Source organism: Podarcis vaucheri (assembly GCF_965113315.1).
Source record: "Podarcis vaucheri genome assembly, chromosome: 1".
Classification (NCBI taxonomy): Eukaryota; Metazoa; Chordata; class Lepidosauria; order Squamata; family Lacertidae; genus Podarcis; species Podarcis vaucheri.
The window spans coordinates 117,385,235-117,409,604 of record NC_138759.1 but is presented as its reverse complement, the minus strand read 5'-3'; the positions used below and the strand labels follow the sequence as shown (position 1 = coordinate 117,409,604).

At 40.9% G+C, this 24,370-nt stretch overlaps 1 protein-coding gene across 47 annotated transcripts in view; it reads right to left on the bottom strand.

Annotated features, from left to right (window-relative positions):
- Positions 1 to 4,629: 4,629 nt before the first annotated feature.
- Positions 4,630 to 24,370, bottom strand: part of TTN (titin) — a 290,940-nt gene continuing 271,199 nt past the window's right edge. For 46 of the 47 annotated variants that reach the window (XM_082200344.1, XM_082200383.1, XM_082200361.1 and 43 more), the window contains 22 exons: positions 23,963 to 24,265; positions 23,568 to 23,873; positions 23,179 to 23,469; positions 22,759 to 23,058; positions 22,331 to 22,636; positions 20,905 to 21,210; positions 20,514 to 20,795; positions 19,713 to 20,306; positions 19,316 to 19,603; positions 18,896 to 19,195; positions 18,374 to 18,676; positions 17,920 to 18,222; positions 17,244 to 17,828; positions 16,567 to 16,872; positions 16,167 to 16,466; positions 15,236 to 15,811; positions 14,847 to 15,152; positions 14,159 to 14,752; positions 7,332 to 13,285; positions 7,084 to 7,237; positions 6,072 to 6,356; positions 4,630 to 5,940 (listed from right to left, as the gene is read on the bottom strand). In XM_082200344.1, the coding sequence (XP_082056470.1) occupies positions 5,648 to 5,940; positions 6,072 to 6,356; positions 7,084 to 7,237; positions 7,332 to 13,285; positions 14,159 to 14,752; positions 14,847 to 15,152; positions 15,236 to 15,811; positions 16,167 to 16,466; positions 16,567 to 16,872; positions 17,244 to 17,828; positions 17,920 to 18,222; positions 18,374 to 18,676; positions 18,896 to 19,195; positions 19,316 to 19,603; positions 19,713 to 20,306; positions 20,514 to 20,795; positions 20,905 to 21,210; positions 22,331 to 22,636; positions 22,759 to 23,058; positions 23,179 to 23,469; positions 23,568 to 23,873; positions 23,963 to 24,265 (13,235 nt within the window). In that variant the 3' untranslated portion in view covers positions 4,630 to 5,647. The remainder of the gene's footprint in view (positions 5,941 to 6,071; positions 6,357 to 7,083; positions 7,238 to 7,331; positions 13,286 to 14,158; positions 14,753 to 14,846; positions 15,153 to 15,235; positions 15,812 to 16,166; positions 16,467 to 16,566; positions 16,873 to 17,243; positions 17,829 to 17,919; positions 18,223 to 18,373; positions 18,677 to 18,895; positions 19,196 to 19,315; positions 19,604 to 19,712; positions 20,307 to 20,513; positions 20,796 to 20,904; positions 21,211 to 22,330; positions 22,637 to 22,758; positions 23,059 to 23,178; positions 23,470 to 23,567; positions 23,874 to 23,962; positions 24,266 to 24,370) is intronic. The other variant, XM_082200352.1, reaches the window with a different exon arrangement.

The following is a 24,370-nucleotide window of genomic DNA, read 5'->3' as shown; positions in this document are numbered from 1 at the left end:
GAATGAAACCAATGAGATTGTAGCTTGCTTAGGTTTGGCAGAATCTTGCTCTAAATTCTTAAATTCCATCCTTTTCTCTTTCCTTTCCTGTTCCTTTCTTGTGCCTTTTCTTTTCTTGGACTCAGAACACCTGCATTTCTCTGGCTTGCACCCAAAGTCTAGCCAATTAAAAAAAGTGTTAGATGTGAAGTATTTTTCTAAATAGTCATATAAATTATCTGATTTCCGAGGCATTATACATGGGGTAAAGGTATTTTAACGTTTTGATGTATTTATTCCTTTTTGCACCACAAAATGCCTCCTTGTCAATACTGGGGTGGGGTTGGGGGGTGAGATGTGCTTAATCGTCGCTGAGGTGTGTTCCATTACTAAATAGCATTGTTTTTTAAAAATCGTGGGACATGATCCAACCCAAAGTGTGCACTTGATTTCAGTTGAAGAATATGTAAAGCACATGGGACTAAGAAATACTTGACTTTGGCTGGATTCTGCCCCTCCTTTTCGCTAAACAGCAAGATATCCTTGATGTGTCTTTTTACCAAAGTGTTATTTTAGCTCCAGTTTCTAAAATATGCTCTTGAGATGCTGTTGTAACGTATTCATAGCTGCAGCTGTACATTTATTTATGATCTATTTATACCAAAGGGGGAGGGTGGCTTTTATCATTGTGAGCCCAATAACTTCAGAAGAGCATACTTGTACAGCAATATTCTCCTCTCAGTTAACTTGAATGACAAATACGAATTCATTTCTAATTGAGCCGAGAAACACACTCTGAACCAGAGAATGAACCATGTAACTTAGCCACCACCTACCATATATTTTGGGCCCAGTTTGTCAGAAACCTTTCTTGCACAGGCTGTCCTTGCAAAAAGCAAAAGGGGGAAAAGCAGCTTAAATTTCAGCAAGGTTTGCACAGAAATTTCTGACGAATTGAGCCCAAAGTTGTTAGTGTTTTGAAATGTAAATTCTTTGTTTTTGTATTCACTTTGGGATAAACTTGGTATATTATGTCTTGGCCATGGAGCACTTTTATAAAAATGTTAAAAAAAGAAGAAGCTTTCTTTTAAAATGTAAGTGTTCAATAAATACAGTTTTTACACGCAGGCATGCACAACTTTGTTTTCTGGTCAAATCTTTTCGGCTATATTTGGTTCCTGTTAGGATGCTTTCATTTGGTAGTCACAGGGCTTGCTTGGAGGAGCTTCACTGTGTGTAAAGGTAATGCACAGCAAGGTGAGAGAAATCACACTCTTCTGTCCCTCCCAACCGCAGAAGTAAAATAACACACATTTTTTAAAATTAATGAAACAAGTAGCAACAACAACAAAACAGTCCAACCCAATGAAGATTGAGCATGCACAATTGAGTGCCAGTTTGGAAGAAAGAACAGAAGAAAACAGGGGAGAAGGTAGAATGGAGTATCCCACAGGAAGACATCGCTGCAAGTCCAACTTGCATACAGCAATTTCACAGCTTGACTACTGCCAGAAACCTTGCTTATTATTGTCTGGATAGGCTTCCCACCATATTTATATAGCAGCTAAAATTCAGAGTGCTTCATTTCCTCCATTTTCTTCTCCAAATTCAATTATATGCTCTGCTCCATTCAGAGATCTCTCTCACGTGTCTCTTTCTGTCTGTCTGTCTGCCTGCCTTTCTGCATGCTTATAATAAATTGTTGGTGCTGTGATTAATATAAAGTACTGAGATCCACTGATACACTACATTCTTGGCCTCTTCACTCCAGTATGAACCTGTGTGTGTTTCAGGACTTCTGTTGTCTTTTCTTCACAGCCTGTCCACAAGTTTCTAACATTCTTTTTTGTTTTTGTTTTGTTTTTCTGCACTATTTTTCCACTGATGTACGCATAAGATAAAGTTTGTTGGAGTTTACTGTTTTCACAGACTCCTAAAAGGGATGGTGTCTTTGGCCTTTTTAAAAAAAATTAGTCTTGTACCAAATAAATAACAAACAAAAAAACAAAACCACTAGCTTCTGGCTGATGGTTTGCAGGGCATGACATGGCAGCTCTGGTTCACCAGGTCTTGCTACTACTACTTGAGCTGCAGTGACCATCATGGACTTGCCAGTTTTGTACAGATTCCGGATTGCATTTTGTGGAGCTGCGAAAAAGCAGCAGAGACCTGATTATAAAGCCTTAAACGGCTCAGGACCGCAATTCCTCAAGGAACGCCTCTTTCCATATGAACCTACCCGGACCCTGATATCATCTTCTGAGGCCCTCCTTCATGTGCCGCCTCCTCAAGAGGAACGGAGGGTGGCAACACGAGAAGAGGGCCTTCTCTGCAGTGGCTCCCCATCTGTGGAATGCTCTCCCCAGGGAAGTTCGCCTGGCACCTTCATTATACACCTTTTGGCGCTATGCAAAAACATTCCTTTTTAACCAGGCCTTTAATTGATTTGATTTTACATCCTATGCCCTTTTAAAATGTGGGGTTTTTTTGGGGGTGTGTGTTATTGGGTGGTTGTTTTTATTTTGATTATATATTTTGTGGTTTTATATTTTGATTTTGTTCTGCGAACCACCCTGAGACCTCCAGATATAGGGTGGTGTATAAATTCAACAAACAGAATAAAATAGCCATAATCTGAAAGTCACATGCCAGCTCCTATTACATGATGTGGCATTTTGGAACAGGAAAGGAAAGATACCAAAATAAACTAGCATGTTTTGGGGGAGGTGGGGAATTAGAGGGCCTCAGCTTCACCCAGCTAATGCCTGTGCTAATAATGACATCATATTCAAATTTGGAATCAGGACAATTTTGCAGCTGAATCAAAATATGAAATGGTGCCCTATCTGTCTTATATTGCCCATAGACTCTCACTCATGGGGAAGGAGTCTTGGACTTACTGGACACATTACCTCTGCCCCAGTGAGTTATTAAATCCTAGTGGCACACCACCCATTTACTCCACATCCATCTCAAAACCCCAGTAGACAGTCAACACCAGCTGAGATCCAAAGTACCGTATTTCCAAAGTTCAGGTAGCTGAAACAGTAAAGGTAAAGGGACCTCTGACCATTAACTCCAGTCGTGGCCGACTCTGGGGTTGCGGCACTCATCTCGCTTTATTGGCCGAGGGAGCTGGTGTACAGTGGTCAGCATGACTAAGCCGCTTCTGGCGAACCAGAGCAGCGCACGGAAACTGTTTACCTTCCCACTGGAGCAGTACCTACGGTATTTATCTACTTGCACTTTGACGTGCTTTCGAACTGCTAGGCTGGCAGGAGCAGGGACCGAACAACAGGAGCTCACCCCGTCGCAGGGATTCGAACCGCCAACCTTCCGATCGGCAAGCCCTTGGCTCAGTGGTTTAGACCACAGCGCCACCCGCGTCTCTAGCTGAAAGGGTATGGCAGGCTAAAAGGAATGGGGGAAGATAGACAAAGTGAAAAAGCTCTGCCTGATATCCTGCAGAGCTGCTGCCAGTTAGTGTAGGTGCTACTAGGCCACATGGACAAATCCTGCTCGGCTATGACAGCTTCCTGTGTTCCTAAATTTTCAAATTTGCTGGGGCATCTGAAAGCCAAATGGCCACCCAAATCTCTGGCTTCTGGCGGCACGCCCTGCCAAGGACCCTTTGAAAGCATCGCCGATCCATCTTTATGTAGGTGGCAGATTTATGGATCCATCGTACTTGGAAATGTAGTGAAAAAGTAAACTGGCAGATAAAGGATGAGACTTGGTACAGGGGACTTCTTTGTAGATAATCTGGTAATTCAAGTGAGTAAAAATAGCCGTTCTCTTCCTAGGAAAGGTCCAAGTGGGAGTGGGAGTGGTTTGTTCATTTGCGTTCCTGCATTTTGCTGTTGTGGATCTTTTTCTTTTGCATAGCTTTAATTGGTGGCATCATTGCATAACGACTCGCGGTTATTGCCAGGGGAGTTTAAGCAGCTGAGTCAACAGCTGAGGAGTGAATTTGAGGAAAATAGAAGCCTGAAGCTGACAAAAGGGGATCCCACTCTCTTGCTACCTCTCCCTTCCCAGCCCTGCCATTTCACTGTACTTCAGGAACTAACACTACAATACAACTGAACATCCACACCTGTGAGGATCATTATCTATACTTCGCATAGCATTTATACACTACTGCATTTAATTCTCTCTTCAGTACACCATAACACCTCCATTGGTCCATGGCTGGGACTGAAGAAGGCAAGAAGTGCCGACAGGCCTAGGCATTTGGTTTCTGGGCCTCCTAATGAGTTGTTTTATTTAAAAAAGGTACAAATTAATGAAGTCATTTTAGGTTATAATATTTCGCTTGTAAACCACACTTCCCTCCCTGGGCAATGCCTTCCACTTTTATGACCATTTTTACCTCAGCCTATTGACTTTGAGGCCTTTCTTTTTCTTTTTCTTCTATTGCTAATGTGCTACCTATGTGGCCTGTTCTCTTATTAAAAATTAGGAATTGTCCCAAATGTATTCCAATAATGGATACTGTACATCTCAGGAGATGTAGTTTTTGTTGGATGTAGCGAAGAGCGAATATAAGCAGGGACAAATCTGACTTAAAATGGACAGTGGCTGAATGTGGTAAATGCAGGCATCCAAAAATAAAGAAAGCTCACACAAAGACCAGAAACATACACTTGATGAGGTGCAGGTAGCATGCTTTATTTCAAATGAACAATACTATCTCGAGGAGGTTCAACAAAACAGCTAACCGAACAACTTACTACTACATAAAATAAAACTAATTCATTTTTTTTCCTAAGTTCAGGGCAAGATGTGATGTTATAACAACAGTTTTAGCTTTTCTTAAACTGTGGTTCAAATCTTAGTTGCCTGCAGTTGACAGTATCTAGCCAAAATCCTAATTGCTACCACACAATCACTGCATCCTAGGAACCTCCAAGAGTTGGTACTGTTTCTGCACTCAAGTACCCAAATGGCTTTTTTTTTTTTAACGGGATGGCCAGGTGATGTTACTTTATTGGAAAGCTATTTGGGTAGTTGGCGTGTCAGAAACAATACGATAGGTGCTGAACAAAATGCTGGCCGCTTGCACTTTGTTCAAGGTATTGCGAGTCAGTCATGAACAAAATATAGTTTTGACGTCGATCAGATGTAACATAAGATATTAAAGTGTGGCTTACAGGAGGGTATTTGCAAACCTCACCAATGCCTTATGTCTCTGATTCAAAATAAATTCGTGCACGTATAATGAAACCGTGCACAGCATCATCTCTTAGGTGTCGGTAAAATAAGTCTTCAACAGGGAGCCTCTCTACCTGTTGAGGCATTCTTAGACATCAACATTTTGTTGAGGCACAAAAATTAGTTAAATGTTGAGCAGGGTATTCGTTCCCTAAGAAACTTTCTCCTACCAACGGTTTGTTCCAAAAGTTACATTTTAAAATGTCATAAAATAAATGGTACAAAGCTCCATAACCGTTATCTGCGGCTATATACAGTATGTACATGTCAAATGAAAAATTGTTTTAAAGTCAAATAATAATGACTATAAGTCATAGCGTCTATCCTTGGACTTTGTCTGGTTCAGGTAGGTACAAAAATATTTTTTAAAATATATATTTACAGATCAATTATTTCAGTCCATATGAATCACTTGCCAAAAGTCAAGTGCCAAAAAATAAAAAAGATCAAGCTTTTAAATTGATCGAATGTTAATATTCACAGTGGCAGAGTCAGTGCCAAAATCATTTCCTAAATTCAGTGTATAAAGTCCCCCGTCGTCCTTTTGAACATCCATGATGATAAGAGTGGTTAAGTCTTCACTGGTTTCAACGTGGAATCTACCACCTTGACTAGAAATGCTTTTCCCTTTGCAGGACCATGTTATGTCAGGAGTAGGTTCACCAGTGAAGGCACAGGATATGGTGAGAACCTTTCCTTCCTCAATGGAAATATCATTTGGAAGAGCTTCAATTTTGGGTGGTATTCCTTTGCAAAATGGGAAGGGGAAAAATCAAGTTAGTTCTTAGCGGAAACTGAAGTTCTACTATAATGACTAATTCTACATATCTAGGATATTGTGGTGTTTTTCTAACTCTACGTATAATAGTATTGCTCACCTCTCATACCAGATTTAAGCATTCTACTAGAAGAACTCTCCAGTTGGGTCAGACTAGATTTCCCCATTATACTGCTGGAACTCATCTCTACAAAGGATTCTTGCATGGAGGACATGCTTTTGGCAGACATGCTTGCAAATTTCATCTCACTCATGCTGCTACTGCTGAACGAAGCTTCTTGTTTAGAAGCGGACATTTGAAATGACTGCGAAGAGAAACTTTCCTGCATGCTTGCATCACCACTTGTTCTCAACACTACCTCTTTTGGAGGTTCTTCAATTAGAGCTGTGGACAATAGCAAACATAGAACGGAAAAACCAATGACATCACGTTGACTGGTAAGCCATGTGACTTAAATATATATACTTTATGGATGGAGAAAGAGACTGGCTTGCTGTTTAAGGAAAACAGAATTTCGTTGTAATCATGTAATAATAATAATAATAAGAATAATAATAATTTCATTTTAATATGCATGCTGTTGAGATACAGCCCCTTTGGATGGTGTTTTGTTTTCCCTTCTTACTTTACGTAACTCGGCAGGTATTCTGCCATTAAAACTACTACACCACCATAAAAAAAACACTGCTGTTTTCCTTAAACACAAGCACATACATACATCAACAGCAAAACACAGAGAAACCCGTTGGCTCCTGGTATCCAGATGATTTTAAAACGCAGCAAGTTTGTATCTGAGAAGTTTAATGAAACGTAAGAAAAAAATCCAGAGAACTAACCCTTTGGGCATTAATTATTCTGATAGTTTATTAAATAGTGATCACTGGAACCAACGGGTTAATAGCAAGATGTTCAAAGCCTTCTGGTAACACTGAGCGGGTGAGAAACATATAAGTACATATATTTTAAATTCAGTATTTTGTAATTATAATGTATATTGCATTTTAGGTTCAGTAATGAAACTAACAGCTTTTCAAAGAATCAAAACAATCAACTGCTTTTGCCATATTGTAGAAGCCCTACTCATATTAAGACAAGACTTAAAAAAACTTACGAAGGACAGTCAGAGATGCTGTTGCAGAACACTGCCCATGGAAGTTTTTCGCTTTGACTGTGTATTTTCCACTATCACTCACTGCAGCATTTTGGATTGCAAGAGAATAAACATTCTTGGAGCGATTTACTCGGATGTTGGATGAGAGAGCAATCTGATAATGAAAGAGATACTTTGTTAAGATCAAGTTATACTCAGGGTTATGAATGGGTCATTTAATTTCAAGGCTGACATAAGTAATTACTTACTGGCTGGTTATCTTTAAACCAGTGGATTTCAGGGGAAGGATCTCCAGAAACTTCACAGGTAAGCAACACATCTTGTCCTTCATTGATGTTTTGAGATTTTGGTTGTATGATAAAGGCTGGGGCATTTGATTGATCTTTTGAAAGACTCATTTCAAAGTGACATTTGATGATACCCTGTTCAGTCTTTCCTTCACAGGTAACTATTCCTTCATCTTTCTGGGTCACTTTTTGGATAGTTAGAGTATGATCACTTCCTGATACACCATACCTATAATCTTCAGAGTTAGTTAGCTCTATTCCATTCAGTAACCATTTTACATTAGAAGCACCAGCAATACTGGCTTTAAGGGTAGATTTTTGACCTTCAGACACAGTCATTTTAGTGGTAGTAGATTTAACTTCTGTGTAAGATGTTTTAGCTTCATCAGACACAAGAGACTTTTTAACATATTCTTCTTCAACCACTGCCTTTTCTTGAGAAGTCATTGCAGATTTTTTCTGGGCAGATACCTCAGGTATTTCAGACTCTTTCTGAACTGATTTTTGAGTTTTGCTTAAGCTTGACACCTGAGAATGAATACTTTTAAAAGCTTGGCCAACAAACTGAAAGTTGGTTTTGGAGGCGCCACCTTCCCCAATAATCTCACAGGTATATTCACCTTGATCAGATTCCTTGAGGTTATGGATTTTAAGTTCATATGTTCCATCAGCTGCATAATGCAATTTGAAATGATCATCCTCTTTTAGTTTCTTGCCATCTTTGTACCAGGCTACTTCTTGGACACTCAAAACACTGCTTTCAACTGAACAGAAGAATTTTGCTTTGTCCCCAGAAGCTTCCACTTTCAGCTGTTGTTTTATCTTAGGGGGAGCAGCAACAGGCAAGTCTGCTTTCTCTGATGGTGTTGTTTTACCTGCAGGTGTTGACTTGGCTTTAGAGTGTGCAGGAGATGGTTCAGGGGATTTTACTCGCTTGGGAGATTTTACTCTGTCTGGGGACTTCACATGAGGCTCAGGAGATTTGACCCTTGGGGGTGATGTAATTGCTTTTTCTGGGACCCTTTTCCTTTGTACAGTCAAACTAAAGTGGGCTTCCTGTCTTCCTTCAGAATTTTCTACCACAACAGTGTAACTTCCTTCATCTGAGGTCTGGACAGATGAAATTTCAAAGGTAGATTTATACTGCGTACGTGTTACTTGGAAACGTCCAGAAGAAACAATAGCTTGACTTGCACGGATCCATGTTACAGTTGGTGTTGGTTCACCATCAATGTCACAAGAAAATCTTGCAGTCTCCCCTTCAGAGACAGTGATTGACCGTGGCTTTGTTAATATTGTTGCAGGCAGAGTGGTCTTAAACTTCCGATGAACAGCTCTTTCTTCCAGTGATTTCTCCTCTGAAGCACTGACTCTCATTTCAGCAGAAGCATGGTGCTCATATGATGATAGCGATTCTCTGGTTTCTGTCAGTTCTGATTTGCTTGCTCTTATTGAAGAACTTGCTTCTGTTTCAGAGACTTTCTTAAATGAGGAGATTGCATATGCTGCAGTCCTTGTCAAGTCTGGTACAATAGATCTTGGTACTTCCTCATCTCTTCGCTGGGAGGTATATGTAGTGTAGTCTCCTCCTGTAACATCTAATGTTGCATAGTCAGAACACTCTCCTTTATAATTTGTGCACACAGCACGGTATGTACCACTATCATCAATATGGCAATCAAGAATCTCCAAGGTTAATACGCCACTAGTATTAGTGAAATGAATCTTATGGCTTTCCTGAATTTCAACACCATTGTGATACCATTTCACTTCAGCAGTTGGTTTGGACTGGACATTCAAAATGAATCTGGTGTTGGTGTTACACGGTACACGATGTGAGCGCATTCTCAGAGTTATGCGTGGGGCATGATCCAGAGTGAAAGGTTCTTGAGTCAGAACTTCATATTTCCGTTCCATTGTTTTTTGGGTTTTCAAAGCAGCTTTCATGGATTCATACCTGGAAAATATATCAAATCTTGCTGTCCTCTCAAATCGTGAGAGAGATCTCTCACTAGACACTGGGCTTGGTGAGCGTGGCCGTGTTCTCTCTGGGGTAGGAGATCTTCTCTCCGTTTCTTCCACAGGGTGTGATCGGGGTCGAATTAATTCAGACACAGGACGCATTAATTCAATGTAAGTTGGAGAAAGAGAGCGCCTTCTTCCTAGTAATCTTGAGGGAGGAGAAAATTCCCTGTGAACGTGCCTCACCATTTCTATTTCTTCCTCTTCCTCTTCTGATCTGACCTCAGTTATTTCTCTCTCTCTCCTTCTTCTCAGTCGGCTCTTTTCTTCTTGTGACATATACTCAAGCTCACTCTTGTATTCAGCAAGCCGGCGGGTTGTTTTTACTGGTCGCAGCAGCTCTTCATCCTCTTTCTCAGACATAATTCTCTGTTTTTGTTTTGGTGGTCTATAAATTGCTCTGTCATGGCGTTGCCGGAGCTGTGCATAAGATGCAGCGGTATCTTCTTTAGAGGGTATGTGATAAGTGCCATACCTCAGCTCTCTTTGCCTAGATTCCTCTGTGGCAATATGAGCATCTGCTGCCGTGTAATGGAGAGAAGACAGTTCAAAGCGTGGAGGGCTTCTGCTTGGAGGTGATGCAGAAAAGCCCAACTCCAGTTCTTCTTCAAGTCGCAGTCTTTCTTCTTCAGTTCTCTTCATGGCTAAATAATCATCAACTGGTAGCAGCAGTTCTTCATCTGACAGGTCACTGAGTGATCGTCTTCTTGGTCGGTAATAAAATTCATAATCAGGAGATGGTGTACGCCGGCGTGCTGGCCTGACGGTCTCGAGATCATCTTGTGACAATTTGGGTATGCGCCACTTAGGTTTATACTGATCAGTAATGCGTGGCAGTGGCATCACATAGAACTGTTCCCATCTGGAAAGGCGAATGCGCTTTGGTCGCTTCTGAACAATTCTATCAAGTTTCCCTGGCATTTCATATTGGTCTCTCAGCTTCTTGTACCACTTCATGTCTGACATAGGCACAAACAGTTTGATGTTCTGATCTTCTTCCAGAGTAGCGGCTGCACGTCTGCGAGGCTCTGGGATCTCATAAGGCATCCGCAGTCTCCTTTCTTCTTTAATTTCTTCTTTTTTAAGTTCAAATTCACCTTTGACAGTCTTAGTGCTTACAGCTGGTTTATACAGGATAGCAGCTTGTCTGAGAGCTTCCTGTGCTACATCTGTCAATGGGACAGATTCTGTTCTAGAAAGGATTTCTGCCATTCTCACTGTCTTGTCAATGCTTTTCTGTACGTGCTTTTGCCGCTCTTCTTCACTCTTGTATTGACGCTTGATATATTTTGAGCGTTCTACCTTCAGGTAAGCCTGGCAACTTGTTGACCCAGCACTGTTTGTAGCAGTAACTCTGTAATAACCACTGTCTTCTGGTAAAGTATCTCTGACATGCAAAGCATAGTAATCTAATCCTTCATGTACAATTTCAATATTTGGACTAGCTGATAAGGGCTGTCCATCCTTTTCCCATTTTAGTGCTGGTTTTGGTATTCCAGATACTCTTATCTCAAAGCAGATACTCTGGCCTTCTTGGCATTCTGCATTTGCCAGTAGTCTTTTGAACATGGGTCTCATCGTGGTAGCCTCTGGAGGAGCGTGCTGAACAACGGTTAACTTAGCTTTGCAGCTGTCCTCGCCGTATTTGTTGCGAGCCAGCACAGTATATTCAGCATCATCATCTTCATTGACATTATGGATAAGAAGCTGATAAAGACCCTTATCAGTTTCAAAGGTATACTTCCTGTCATCATCTCCTGGTTTGATCTTCTGACCTGATCTGAACCACGTTACACGAGGTTCCGGGTGAACTGTTATTGTTACTCCAAAACTGACATTTTCACCAACGTAGGCAGTACGGTTGTATAAAGGCAGCGTAAATTCTGGTGGCTTCTCCAAAAGTCTCAAGGTATCTACTCGGCGCTTCACTCTCCTGACAGTTCTGCGTCTGTAAAAGTCAGAAACTTCTCTCACACCTTTAACAAATAGTTCTGCGTAGGAACTGTCTTCACCATAGTCATTTGTAACTTTGCACCTGTAGGTACTGTCGTCTGATTTAGCAATGTCTTTGACATACATTGTGGCCACTCCTTCATGGTAGCTGATCTCATGTTTTTCACTGTTCTCCAATTGTCTGACTCCAAAGTACCAGGTTACTTCTGTGGATGAATCATAGTTTTCAATCTTGCAGACATACTTGGCATGCCCGCCTTCTTCTCCAACAGCATGCATTATCTGCCCAGTAATGGGTCCAATGTCAATTGATGCCACTTTAACTTTAGCAACTGTAACGGCCTTCTGGGATCTGACTGCACCACCCCATGCAACACGGGCCGCTGACACAACTGTGTTCCATTCCTTCTTCACCAGTGTTTGATAATAACGTCTGTGTCTCAGTGTTTTGATAACTTTGGTGCTTGTTTTCTCTGTCCTTTGCTTCAGCCAAGCATGTTCAAGGGCTTCAGTAGCAGTCATGCGAGCTCTCCTTTCTTTTACTAGCAGGCGGTCAACAAAGTCCAAGGCCTCAATACTGATATCTTTGAAGGCTTCTTCATCAAAATTGTATTCAGCACTTATGATGTTTTCAATTGTTTGTTGGTTTGTTTCAGCAATGAAAGGATTCAGGCCGCTTAGAAGTACATACACTAGGGTTCCAAGTGACCACATATCCGTGGCTGTGTTGACCATATCATGCTGATGGACTTCAGGCGCATAATATTCAGGAGAAGTAAACTGGAGTCTGAAATTATCACCAGGTTTCAGCTGCCTTGCCTGACCAAATTCAATGATTTTAACTATGGAGCTTCTTCTTGTGAAATAGATGATGTTCTCTGGCCTGATATCAAAGTGACCAATGCTATGACTGTGCAGGAATTCAAGTGCTTCACATACTTGACGTACATAGCTTATAATTTCTCTTTCATTAAGTTCAAATGCAGGAGTATTAAGTCTTTCAAAGATGTCAACTCCAGATATGAACTCAGAGATCATGATAAGTTCTTCCAGGCTTTCAAATGATTCATGAAGCTGTAAGATATTTCTATGCCTAGCAATGTTGAGGATGGAGATTTCTTTCTTTACGAGCACTTGATCAGCACCTTTTACTTTGACAAACTTGGCCAGGTAAGTCTTCTTTGAAACTATCTCAACACATCTGTGGGCAATTCCAAATTGTCCCCGCCCAAGTTCTTCAGCAATCATATATCTGTCATAGAGTTCTTTTGTATTAGAGTGAGCTGCTTTTGCTGTAGTGACTTCTCTGGCCTCATCAACTTCTTCATCATAATTGACTGTTCTGGTCTTATCTTCCTTTGTTATTACAGAATCTGTAGGTTCAGAAGGCTGGCTTTGTCCAAATTTATTCTCTGCTATAACACGGAATACATAGCTTGTCTTGCCAAATAGGTTTATCACAGTGTATCGAGTGTCACGAGCCTGGCCAACACGAATCCATCTCTCAGCTGTGGTAGCGCGTTTCTCAACAGTATAGTGTGTGACTCGGCTTCCGCCATCATTTGCTGGAGCATTCCATGTCAGGTTGACCGAGTCCCTTGAAACCTCGCTTGCTTTCAGTCCTCTTGGGGGATCAGGAACATCAGCGACATCTAATTCAACTGTTTTCTGATCGATGCCAAATCTGTTTTTCGCACAGACAATGTAGAAGCCTGCATCTTTCCTGTCCACACCATTAGGGAAAACAAGAGATGTGAATGACCGTGTCACGATAACTTGGTAGTGTCCATTAGTATCAATAAGATCTTGCCCTTTCTGCCATGTGATCACTGGATCAGGCTTGCCACTGAATGGGATTTTGATGCTGATGACTTCACCACGGAGAGCGTGAACGGCTCCCATGCCTTCAAGATTTTTAGGCAAGTGGATCTTAGCAGGAACTGCAGCAAAAACACAGAGGGAAGGGAAGAAACAAAATGTGTGTAAACTATTGCTTTAAAATAGACCGAAACCTAAGCCTTTTATCATTTTACAGTCTGATAACATCTTAAACAAAATTGATCACCAGACCAATGCTACCAAAGCACGCATAGTTATAAATGTGGATGTTTTGTATTTAACGTTTGTTTCATATACTGTTTATCCATATGTATCCTATTATACTTTCATTGTTCAAATGAAAATTCTGTCTGTTATGACTAACAGAACAATCCTGACCCCCAAATCCACTGGCTGGACAGGGCTACGTTTGGGTGGTCCTTCCTCTCCATCAGCAGGGGGACATGCCCATCATGGAGGCCATTCTGATGCCCACAGAATACTCTGTTGGTTTAGACTTAGCTGGTGGTGTTTTCACCAGCAGTAGCCAGTCTAAGCACTGAAAGTGGGCATTTTGAGGGCAAATCAGAAACAGCATTGGATCTGCTGGGGTACAAGCCCTTCATTCTTTTTCGAGGACCCTGGATCAGGCTCATCAACTATGCCAGTTTGGAGCTGGTGTAGTTATTTCCTCCCATTATCTTGGGGTGTGTGTGTTCCAAAATGGCAATCCATGAGAACAAAAAAGGAGAAAAACATCTCTTCTTCTTTCCCTAGCCAGAGTGAGCCAGTAGAACATCTCGCATCTCTCCCACTTCACCTAGGACTACACCATAAATATTTAGATGACCATGCCACAATCTGAATTACTTTAAGGCTATTAAGAAAATACTATTCCAGACTCAGAGTTTCCACCCACTCCCTGTAGCCCATAAGCTTACTCTGAATGAAAAATTAAATAAAAACTAAATTTAAGATCAAAGCACATTTCTTACCTTCAACATCCAAGGAAGCAGTTCCAGAAACAGATCCTCCCTGGTTGGTTGCCCTCACTTGATATACAGTGGCATCATCATCTGTTACATTTGTAATTACCAGTTGGTAATAGCCACCCTTAAATTCTTGTATCTTCACCTTTTCACCATCTGCCAAAATCTCTTTGCCCTGCCTGAACCATTTCACAACAGGCTTCGGATGACCAGTGACTTTGCAAACAAATGTGGCATGACCTCTGAATTTCACATTTAGGTTTCTGATTTCTTCCTTGAAATGCGGTGCCTGAATTGCTACATCAGATTTGGGAGTGATTGGTTGTGAAATTTCGCTCCATTCGCTTTCACCGCCAAGATTTTCACATTTTACACGGAATTCATACTCCAGGCCTTCAATAAGACCTGTGACAGAATAGACGGTTTCGCGTATTTCTTCTGTGGTTACAGAAATCCATTTGTTTTGTTTCTTTTCACGTTTCTCCAGGAAGTAATTTCTGATCTTTGAGCCTCCATCGCTAGCAGGTGGCCTCCAAGAAACAACACAGGATTCACTTGTCACAGCAGATGCAACTGGCTGACTTGGTTGGCCTGGCTTTTCTGTAAAGAAGAAATAATAATTTTCAGGACATGAAGTCAGTTTGCTTCGTTGAACTGCAGGTAAACAGAAAGGTGGCTTACGGAACACACTTACCAAATGGAGTCTTGATAATAACAACAGATGAAACTTCTAATGCTTCGCTCATGCCGAATGCATTCTGAGCAAAGACACGGAAATAATAGCCTGCGTTCTCAGTTAGGTTAACAATTCTGCAGGTTGTGCCAGAAATGCTTGAAGAAACCAGCTGCCACTCTGTGCCTTCTTTTGCTTCTCTTTTCTCTACAACATAATTTGTTACTAGAGCACCTCCATCATCTTCAGGTGGCTTCCAGCTGATGACCACAGAGTTCTTCAGCAAAGCTTCTATAACAATTGGCCCTGCTGGTATATCGGGTTTATCTACAAAAAGAAAAGGCAGTGTTTAAAGTTAAGTAGAAGAAGTATTTCCCATGATTTCAAGAAAATATAATGCCAAGACATACCTTGTATTTCCACGTTTAGTACAGTATCAACAGTTCCAAACGTGTTACTGAGTTGTACTTTGTAGTGTCCTGCGTGGGCTTTATGCTGTACGTTTTTAATGGAAAGGTGAGTATAATGCTCTGTGTTCTCAATAGTAATGTTTTCTGAGCTCTTCAATAGTTTCTTGCCATGGAACCAAGTGATAGCAGGCACTGGACGACCAATGTATACAATATGGAGGCGAAGTGTGGATCCTACACCTGCACAATATTTCTCTTTCAATGGAAAGCCTGGGTGGAATTGTGGAGGAGCTTGTAAGAGTAGCTTGCCACTACTTTCAACCTCTCCAACTTCATTGATAGCCTTGCAAGTATAAACTCCTTCGTCTTCCTGCTCTTCTGTGAGCACTGTCAGTGTGTGAGTGCGCCCATCTGATGACATCTTGTATTTTCTGCTCTGTACCAATTCTTTGCCGAAACGATACCATTTAATATCAGGGAGAGGTCTCCCAAGGATCTGGCATGATAACTGAGCTGATTCACCCAGATTAGTAGTAACATCCTTCATTTCTTGTCTTACTCCTGGTGCCTCTCCAGCTATATTTATAAAGGGAGAAAAAATGTATTGAAAGCTTTTCCCATTGTCTTTTATTCCACATTTCCTCCCAAACCATAATGCTATGGTACCAAGCATAATTTTTATGCTGCCTATTTAATGAATCATTAATTTTATTAGCCCTGGAGTAGGAAAAAGCTTATTTCCTTCCTCGAGGTCCATTCAGAAAAGTAAATATATGAAAGCAGAGTGTCCTAGTTACATAATGGAATTGCCAAATTACTTCAAAACCACTTTATACCATAGCACAGTTTACTGTGACATGTCATATCTTTTCAACAGCTACATAAATATATGTATATATTTAATGGAATATAATGGAATAGTTAAACGTACATGTCAGTTTTGTCTTTACTGCCATAGCTGTTCTACGAGGTCTGCTGAGTCCAGTCTCATTTTCTGCAAAAACTCTGAATTCATATTCTGTAGCTTCCAGTAAGCCTCCCATTATAAACTGCCTGTCTTTGTTACGTTCTTTATTGCACTTTTTCCAGGTAGACTCTCCAGACTGGCGATATTCAATCCAGTATCCGATGATTTCTTTACCACCATCGCATTCAGGGCGCTCCCATTCTAAAGTAATGCTATCCTTAGATATGGACGTGATCTCAATTTCTCCAGGCTGGCTTGGTTTGTCTGCAAAATTTCAAAGTATTTTCATTTAAAAAAGTGTATTTTCAAAAAAAAACCACCCGCCATACTGATACCCTCTAACACAGAAGTTACATTTACATACCAAATGGATCCTTGCACACAACTGGTTCAGAAGCAGGGCTGGGTTCACCCTCACCAATGTCATTTTGGGCTACAATACGGAACTGATATTCAGCATCTGGAACCAGCCCTGTGACTGTATACATTGTAGTTGTGATGTGAGTCTTGTTGTGCCTGACCCATTTCTCAGTAGTTGTTTCTTTACGTTCAATATAGTAGCCAGTGACGCGAGAGCCACCGTCATCTCTAGGTCTGGACCAAGATAAGCTAATGGAACTCTTTGTGACATCAAGGATTTCTGGGGGATAACTTGGAGGCTCCGGAGGATCTGTTGAAAAGAATGTAACAATAACCATTTGTCATTCTGGCATAGCAGTTAAGAGTATTGGACCACAACCATGGAAAGCTGGGGTCCCAAGTCCGTTCAGTCATGAACTCACTAAACAGTGCTGTACATGTCAACTCAGAACTAAGTGACCCTAACTTTAATAGGACTTACTCCCAGATAAGCCTGTATAGGACTGCAACCTCAGTTACTTTTGGGCAGTCATTCTCTCTCAACCTAACCTTCCTCACAGGCTTATTATCAGGATAAAAAGGGGGCAGACAATGTACACTCCCCCGAGCACCTTGGAAAATAAAATAAAGTATGTGAGAGATGCACACACATACATGCATTTTCTGAACCCGTATACTTACTCAAAGGTGTCTTTGGCACAACTGGCTCTTCAGATTTCAGGGACTTGCTTACACCAAACTGGTTTTCAGCATAAACACGGAAGTGGTATTCCACATTTTCTTTGAGTCCTTTCACTACCAGTGATGTACCCCTTACTCTGGAGCCCACGGTGTACCAGGCAGTCTTTGGTACTTCACGCCTCTCAATATTGTATCCTATTATATCTGCGCCACCATCGTCACTTGGAGGCTTCCAGCTGACTCTAACAGAGCGTGCTTGTATGTCATCATATTCAAGTGGCCCTTCTGGTGGATTTGGAATACCAATCACTCTGACCTTGATGTAGACAACCTTTTTGCCACATTTGTTTTCAAGCGTCAAATCATAGGTACCAGAATCTTCTCGTTCTGCATCTTTTATCACAAGTTCAGTATCTGATTCAGAAGTCGCAATCATGGCTCTCTTGGTGACATCATGTCCCTCTTTAGTCCATTTGCATATTGGAATGGGTTTACCTTTAATTGGCACTGTAAGCTTAACTACTCCACCTTGCCTTACAAATACACCTTCCAGGTATTTTTCATCAAGTTCATAATCGGGGAATTCTGGGAGGAGGAAAAAGAGATCATGTTATGGATGCAGAAAGCTAAATAGCGCTATGTTCTTTAAAATTTGTATTTCATTAAAGCATCTTACCAAGCATTTCAGTCACTTTGGCTGTTCCAGGAACATCAGCAGGTTCGCCAGGGCCACCGAGATTGCATGCTATAACACGGAATCTATACTCTGCACCTTGTGGAAGATGTGTTAGAGTGTATTCACGGATCTTGGTGGGGGTGGTATTGCATTTGGTCCATTCAAACTGATCAACCTTTTGCATTTCAATCAAGTAGCCAGTGACTTTAGACCCGCCTTCATCTTCTGGCGGACTCCAAGCCAAAGAAATAGATGTTCTTGTAGTATCTGTTACCCTTGGATTCTGAGGTTTACCCGGAGGAGCTGAAATATATTATTAGAGCGTGTTAGATATATTAAAGGCATAGTTTTCATGTTTAAAAGGCAGTCCAAAATATTAGCATCAACTATTTTACAAATAAAATGACTGAACAGAAGTCACTAGTATATGTTATGAATTTTGCAAATTATTTACCAATTGGATCTCTAGCAACTGCAGGCTTGGAAATTCGGCTTGGTTTGCCAGTACCCCTAGCATTGATAGCTGTGACACGATGTTCATACTCCAGTCCTTCAATCAACCCAGTGGAACGATAGCGTGTCATAGTGACTGCAACTTTGTTTACACGGACCCATCTCTCTGATTTAACTTCTTTGCGTTCCACAATATAACCAGTGATCTGTGAACCACCATCTTCTTCTGGTGGATACCAAGTAAGTGTCATTCCATCACGGGAGATATCAAACACTTCTGGGGTACCAGGAAGACCAGGAACACCTACAATAAATAGATTTTTAAAATGAGATGAAAATTCCATTTATAATCATATTTTGGTCTGAATAAGCAGGGTATTGTAGACTAGTCCTTTCATTCTTATTTCAGGAAAATGAAAATAGAAGGTACATAGTATCAAGACTTGTTTCTTCTATATGTGTCCATGTAAACTGATCTGGATTTTTTAAATGCAGAGGACTAGAAAAAAGAATATTTACTTACTAATTCTGCTCTTGCATTCTACAATTTCAGACTGCAAGTATGATCCAATTCCAAAGCGGTTTGTGGCAGCCACGCGGAACACATATTCAGCACCCTCAGTAAGTTTAGAAAACTTATATGTTGTCCGGGTTACAGATTCAGACACTGGTAACCATCCTGGACGATGTGCATCTCGTTGCTCCACCACATATCCACTTAGTGCTGCGCCCCCATCCATCTCAGGTGGTTCCCATGAAATGGTTACAAAAGTTGAATCAATATCAACAATTTTAATAGGTCCAGTAGGTGGTCCAGGTTTGTCTGTGAAAATGAAATAAATGAGATATAAACAAAGAAATAGTTAAACAAGGAAATACCTAAATTTGGGGAAATTATGCAAGAAAAAATATGGACAATTATATTTTCAAAGCAAATTCTTACCCAGAATAATAACTTTTATTCTTTCAGTAGCTGTTCCAGTTGTGTTCTTCAGTTCCAGTGTGTACTCTCCAGTGTCATGTATTGTGGTTTCACGTATGGTTAATTTAGCTACCTTAGCAACTGTTTCAACTTTGACCCGGTCTGATTCTCGTAGTTTAGAGCCAGCAAAGAACCAAGAAACAGCTGGAGGTGGTCGTCCAGAAATTGGGATAGCTAGCTCTATAGGTCTGCCAGCTGGTACATGAATGGTCTTTTGAGGTATTCCAGCAAGGTCAATTGCAGGTAGAACTAAAATAATAATAATAGTAAACCCAACATTATTAATATTTGTTAAACCATGTCTCAGCACTTTGAATAATATTCCATTCCCCCCCCCCATTGTAATTATGACTCTTACCTTTTTGTTCTTGTACTGTCACTGCTGTGACTATCTCTCTTGGTTCAGACACACCCTTTTGATTTTGTGCTCTTACTCTAAACAGGTACTGTTCACCTTCATTTAATGAAATTATTGTGTGCTCAAGGACCGTAGGTTTCAGTGTTACAACTTTCATCCACCTTTCTGTTCCAGCTTTACTGGCCTCAATTACATAGCCAGTTAATCTGCTGCCACCATCATGCTGTGGTTTTTCCCATGCAAGCGATACAGTAGATTTAGTTATATCAACCACCTCCAGTTTCTGTGGCGCACTTGGAACTTCTGACACCAGCACTGCATCTGCTGTCTCACAGGGTTCACCAATGCCATAGATATTTTCTGGCAGTACTCGGAAGTAGTATAGCGCTCCTTCAATGAGCCCGGAAATTCTGTAAAAGGTTTTGTTGCATTTAGTAGTTACTGTCTTGAATGCTCGCATGGCAGCCTCACGTTTCTCTATTATATAGTTGTTGACTGGAGCTCCTCCATCAATAGTTGGAATATCCCAAGTAATTGTCACAGACTCTTTTGTAACCTCTTTAACTTTCACTGCTCCTGGTGGTCCAGGGGTATCTGTGGAACAAACGGCAAAATAGACCTTCGTCATATTTTATGTGCATTACACTCTGCATAGTATTTTTTCTGCATAAGCAAATTAAAGTTGGAGACTCTGCAAACTAAATCCCTCTTTCTTTTCTTTTTTTTAGCAAATTTCTTTAAATTTGTGATGGAATGGGCAAAGGTATTGCTGTAACAATAAACAACGGTATTTGCACTTACCATAGACTTTAACCATAATTGTGGCAGATTTCTTTCCTGATTGATTTTCAGCCTCAAGGACGTATTTTCCAGCATCGTACCGGTTCACTTTATCCACAACCAACAGTGTGTAGCTGTCTGTGGTGTCAATGATACCTCGACTTGCTAGGTCAACACCCTTCTTGCTCCATGTAACCATTGGTGTTGGTCTGCCAGATACTGACACCATTAGACGTAAAGAACCACCTGCTCTGACCGTAATAGTCTTCTTGAGGTCTTCAGCAAGCTCAAGTTCTGGTATTTCTATAGGTGGGGATAGAAATAAAAGATTAGGTTGCATTTGAATATTTCTGAACAAATTTTCAATTTGTAAGTTTGCAAATATTTTACAAAGACTCGATCTTGACATTACCTAGCCTTTCCACAGGTTCTATTTCAGCAGGGGTCTCACTGTATTCACTCATACCATTTACATTTGTGGCAGCCACTCTAAAGCGGTACTTCTGGCTTATTTTCAGACCAGTCACAGTGAATTCGGTGTTTCTTATGGTGGCAGTGCTATGGGCCCGATACCATTGTTCAGTTCCTTCTTCTTTCATTTCAAGGACATAGCCTAATAAATCAACGCCACCGTCATACATGGGCTTTGTCCAAGCCAAGCTTATGCTAGTTCTAGTAGTGTCCACAACTCTTGGCGGTGAAGGTGGAGCAGGAGTATCTTTGGAAAGGAAAAAAAATACACACTTCATGTTACTACAGTGGATCCTTAAAACCTGAATGAATAATCATTTAAACACTTCTGTAGTAGCTATGATTATATATTTTGAACTGCTCCTGTACTTGGAACGGGATATAATTTTAACACTGGCTATCTGTTTCAGTACAGCCTGCTCCCAAGGAACAGATGTGTTTAAGGTGCTGCTGTTTCTTTAGCTTGTGGTATGCAAGAAAGTGATACAATAGAATAATAGGGCTTAGAAGGTTCAGGAGTACACGAAACACTTTGGAGTGGAATGCCCTCCCATCAGATGTCAAAGAGATAAACAACTATAAGACATCTGAAGGCAGTCCTGTATAGGGAAATTTTTAATGACTGATGTTTTAATGTATTTTTAACCTTCTGTTGGAAGCCGCCCAGAGTGCCTGGGGAAACCCAGCCAGACGGGTGGGTTAGAAATAAAAAATTATTATTATTATTATTATTTGAAGGAACTTTCACATGTTATCTCCTTTTTCTCCCTCTTGTAGCTTGTCCCTTAAAATTCAGCCCTTACCTTCCTTGCTGCAGACAAAGTTGCATATGTTTAGGCTGTTCAAGGGCAGGTTGACAGGAGATATGATAGCCATTTTCAAATATCTAAAGGACTGTCACTGGGAAGATGGAGCAAGCTCATTTTCTCCTACTCTGGAGGCTAGGAACCAAACCAATTGGAATAATTTGTCCTGACTAAACATCAGCAATAACTTTCTGATGGTAAGAGCTGTTCAGTAGTGGAACAGACTCCCTTGGGAGGTGGTGGACTCTCTTTCACTGGAGGTTTCTAGGCAGAGGTTGGATGGCCAACGTTCATGTATGCTTTAGTTGAGATTCCTGCATTGCAGGCTGATGGACTAGATGACCCTTGGGGTCACTTCCAACTATACAGTTCTATGATTCTATCATTCTAAGGCCATCCATCCTGGTGGCATAAAAATGGCTTAAAAATAAATAAATATATTCTCTTTGGTGCTGTGGTGAATGGTCCAAACAGCACCACTGGACCTTCCTGATTCAAGGCCTATGCGGTCTTCATATTGTTTAATCTACAATATTAATGAATATAAATGAATGAACTTACATGATGGGTCTTTGCACAAAACGTACTGCGAAGCATCGCTGGGCTCGCTGTTGCCAGCAGCATTTACTGCAGTGACACGGAACTGATATTCGCTGCCTTCCATTAGACCAGTAATTTTCAGCCTTGTGTCATAAATGATGTAGTCTTTGTTAACGCGGGTCCAGCGTAGGCTTTTCTTTTCTCGTTTGTCTACAAGATAGGTCCTGATCTCGTTACCCCCATCCGACTCTGGCTTCAGCCACTGAATAATGACGTGCTCTTTGCCAGCACCCACTGATTCAGGAACACCAGGTGGTGATGGGATAGCTGTAAATATTTATTAAAGGCAGGAAAATAATTAGGTATTTCACATTTATTGTGTGTAACACAACTTACTTTGTGCCTCCCCCCAAAGGGGAAAGACTTCACAAGGCTAGAGAAGTACTTACTGAATGAATTTCTAGCAATAATGGGTTCTGTTTCAAGTGGAACACCTGGTCCATATTTGTTGACAGCTCTTACACGGAATATATATTCATTATTCTTTATAAGTCTGGTTACTACACATGACAGTGTTGGGCATTCGGGTTCAACAATAACCCAGTTCAGTCTGCTTGTCTCGCGTCTCTCTACAATGTAATGAGTAATTTCTGCCCCTCCATCTTCTTGAGGCATCCGCCAAGCCAAGGTACACTTCTCTTCTGTAACTCTGCTTATGGTGATTTTGCCAGCGCATGGACCAGGCGAATCTATTGACAAAGAGTAAAAGGATAATTACTGCAGTGAAAGAAATTCTTTAATCTCAAAATGAAACTTTAAAGGAAAGAAGTTAAATAGCCACAGAAAACTAGCAGATATGAAATACTCACCAAGCACTTTGACAAGGACAGCAACTTGCTTTGTCCCACTGGCATTTTTAACAGTTAATGTGTATTTTCCAGTATCACTTCGGTCACAGAACTTGATGATTGCAACAGCATGCTTGCTTGTGTATTGCAAAGCGACCTTTTCGCTTGGGTCCAGTTCTTTGTCACCTTTAGACCAAAATACTTTGGGTTCTGGTTTTCCTCCAATTGATGCCTCAAGAACCAGGTCAGATCCAGCCCTAACTGTTACAACGTCTCCTTGCAATTTGGCATCCAGTTCAGCTTTAGGCGGTGCTATGAAAAAAAAGCAAAAGAAATAAATGTGTATTTTGATCGCTTAAAATATGGACAATTCATGACCTAATTTTAAAACCCACATGAACTTCTCTTACAGTATTCATCTTTACAGGCAACAGGGCCAGTAGATTCAGAACCCTTGCTAATTACACCAGCAGCATTCTTTGCCAAAACACGGAATTCATATTCCTCTCCTTCACTAAGAGCTGTCACGGTAAAGGAGTTTTCAGAGACAATGGTATAGTTGCATTTCAGCCAGCGTCCATCTCCAGCTTCATTGTATGGTTTGCGTTCTACAATATAGCCAACAATTTTGCTTCCACCATCATAAAGTGGGGGAGACCAGGTTAATGACACTGAAGACCTTGTTACATCTGTGACCTCTGGCCTGCCCGGTGGATCTGTAAGAGAACATAATGCAAAAATATCACTCCATTGTTCCTTTAAATAGTCATAGGACACACACTTTCTCTCTACCAGTTATACTTACCAACAGGATTTTGGGCCAAGACAGATCTTGAAGCTTCACTGGCTTTGCTCAGCCCAGCAGCGTTTAATGCATATATTCTGAATTGATACTCCAGACCTTCCACGAGCCCTGTAGCTTTGTAGTTACATTCAATACATGGAGATTTGTTTTCCTTCACCCAAAGGATTGTGTTGCGTTCTTTCTTTTCAATCCAGTATCCAACAACTTTGCTGCCGCCATCATGATACGGTTCTTCCCACCGAATGGACATGGCATTGGCAGAAACAAAATAGACTTCGGGTCTAGTGGGTGGGCTTGGTGGGACTAACGAAAGAAAATAAAGGGAAATACTGTTAAATACTGCTGTGTTTGTTTGGTTTTGGTTTTTTTTAAAAAAGGAATTAATTTATGCACATCTGTTAAAACAAT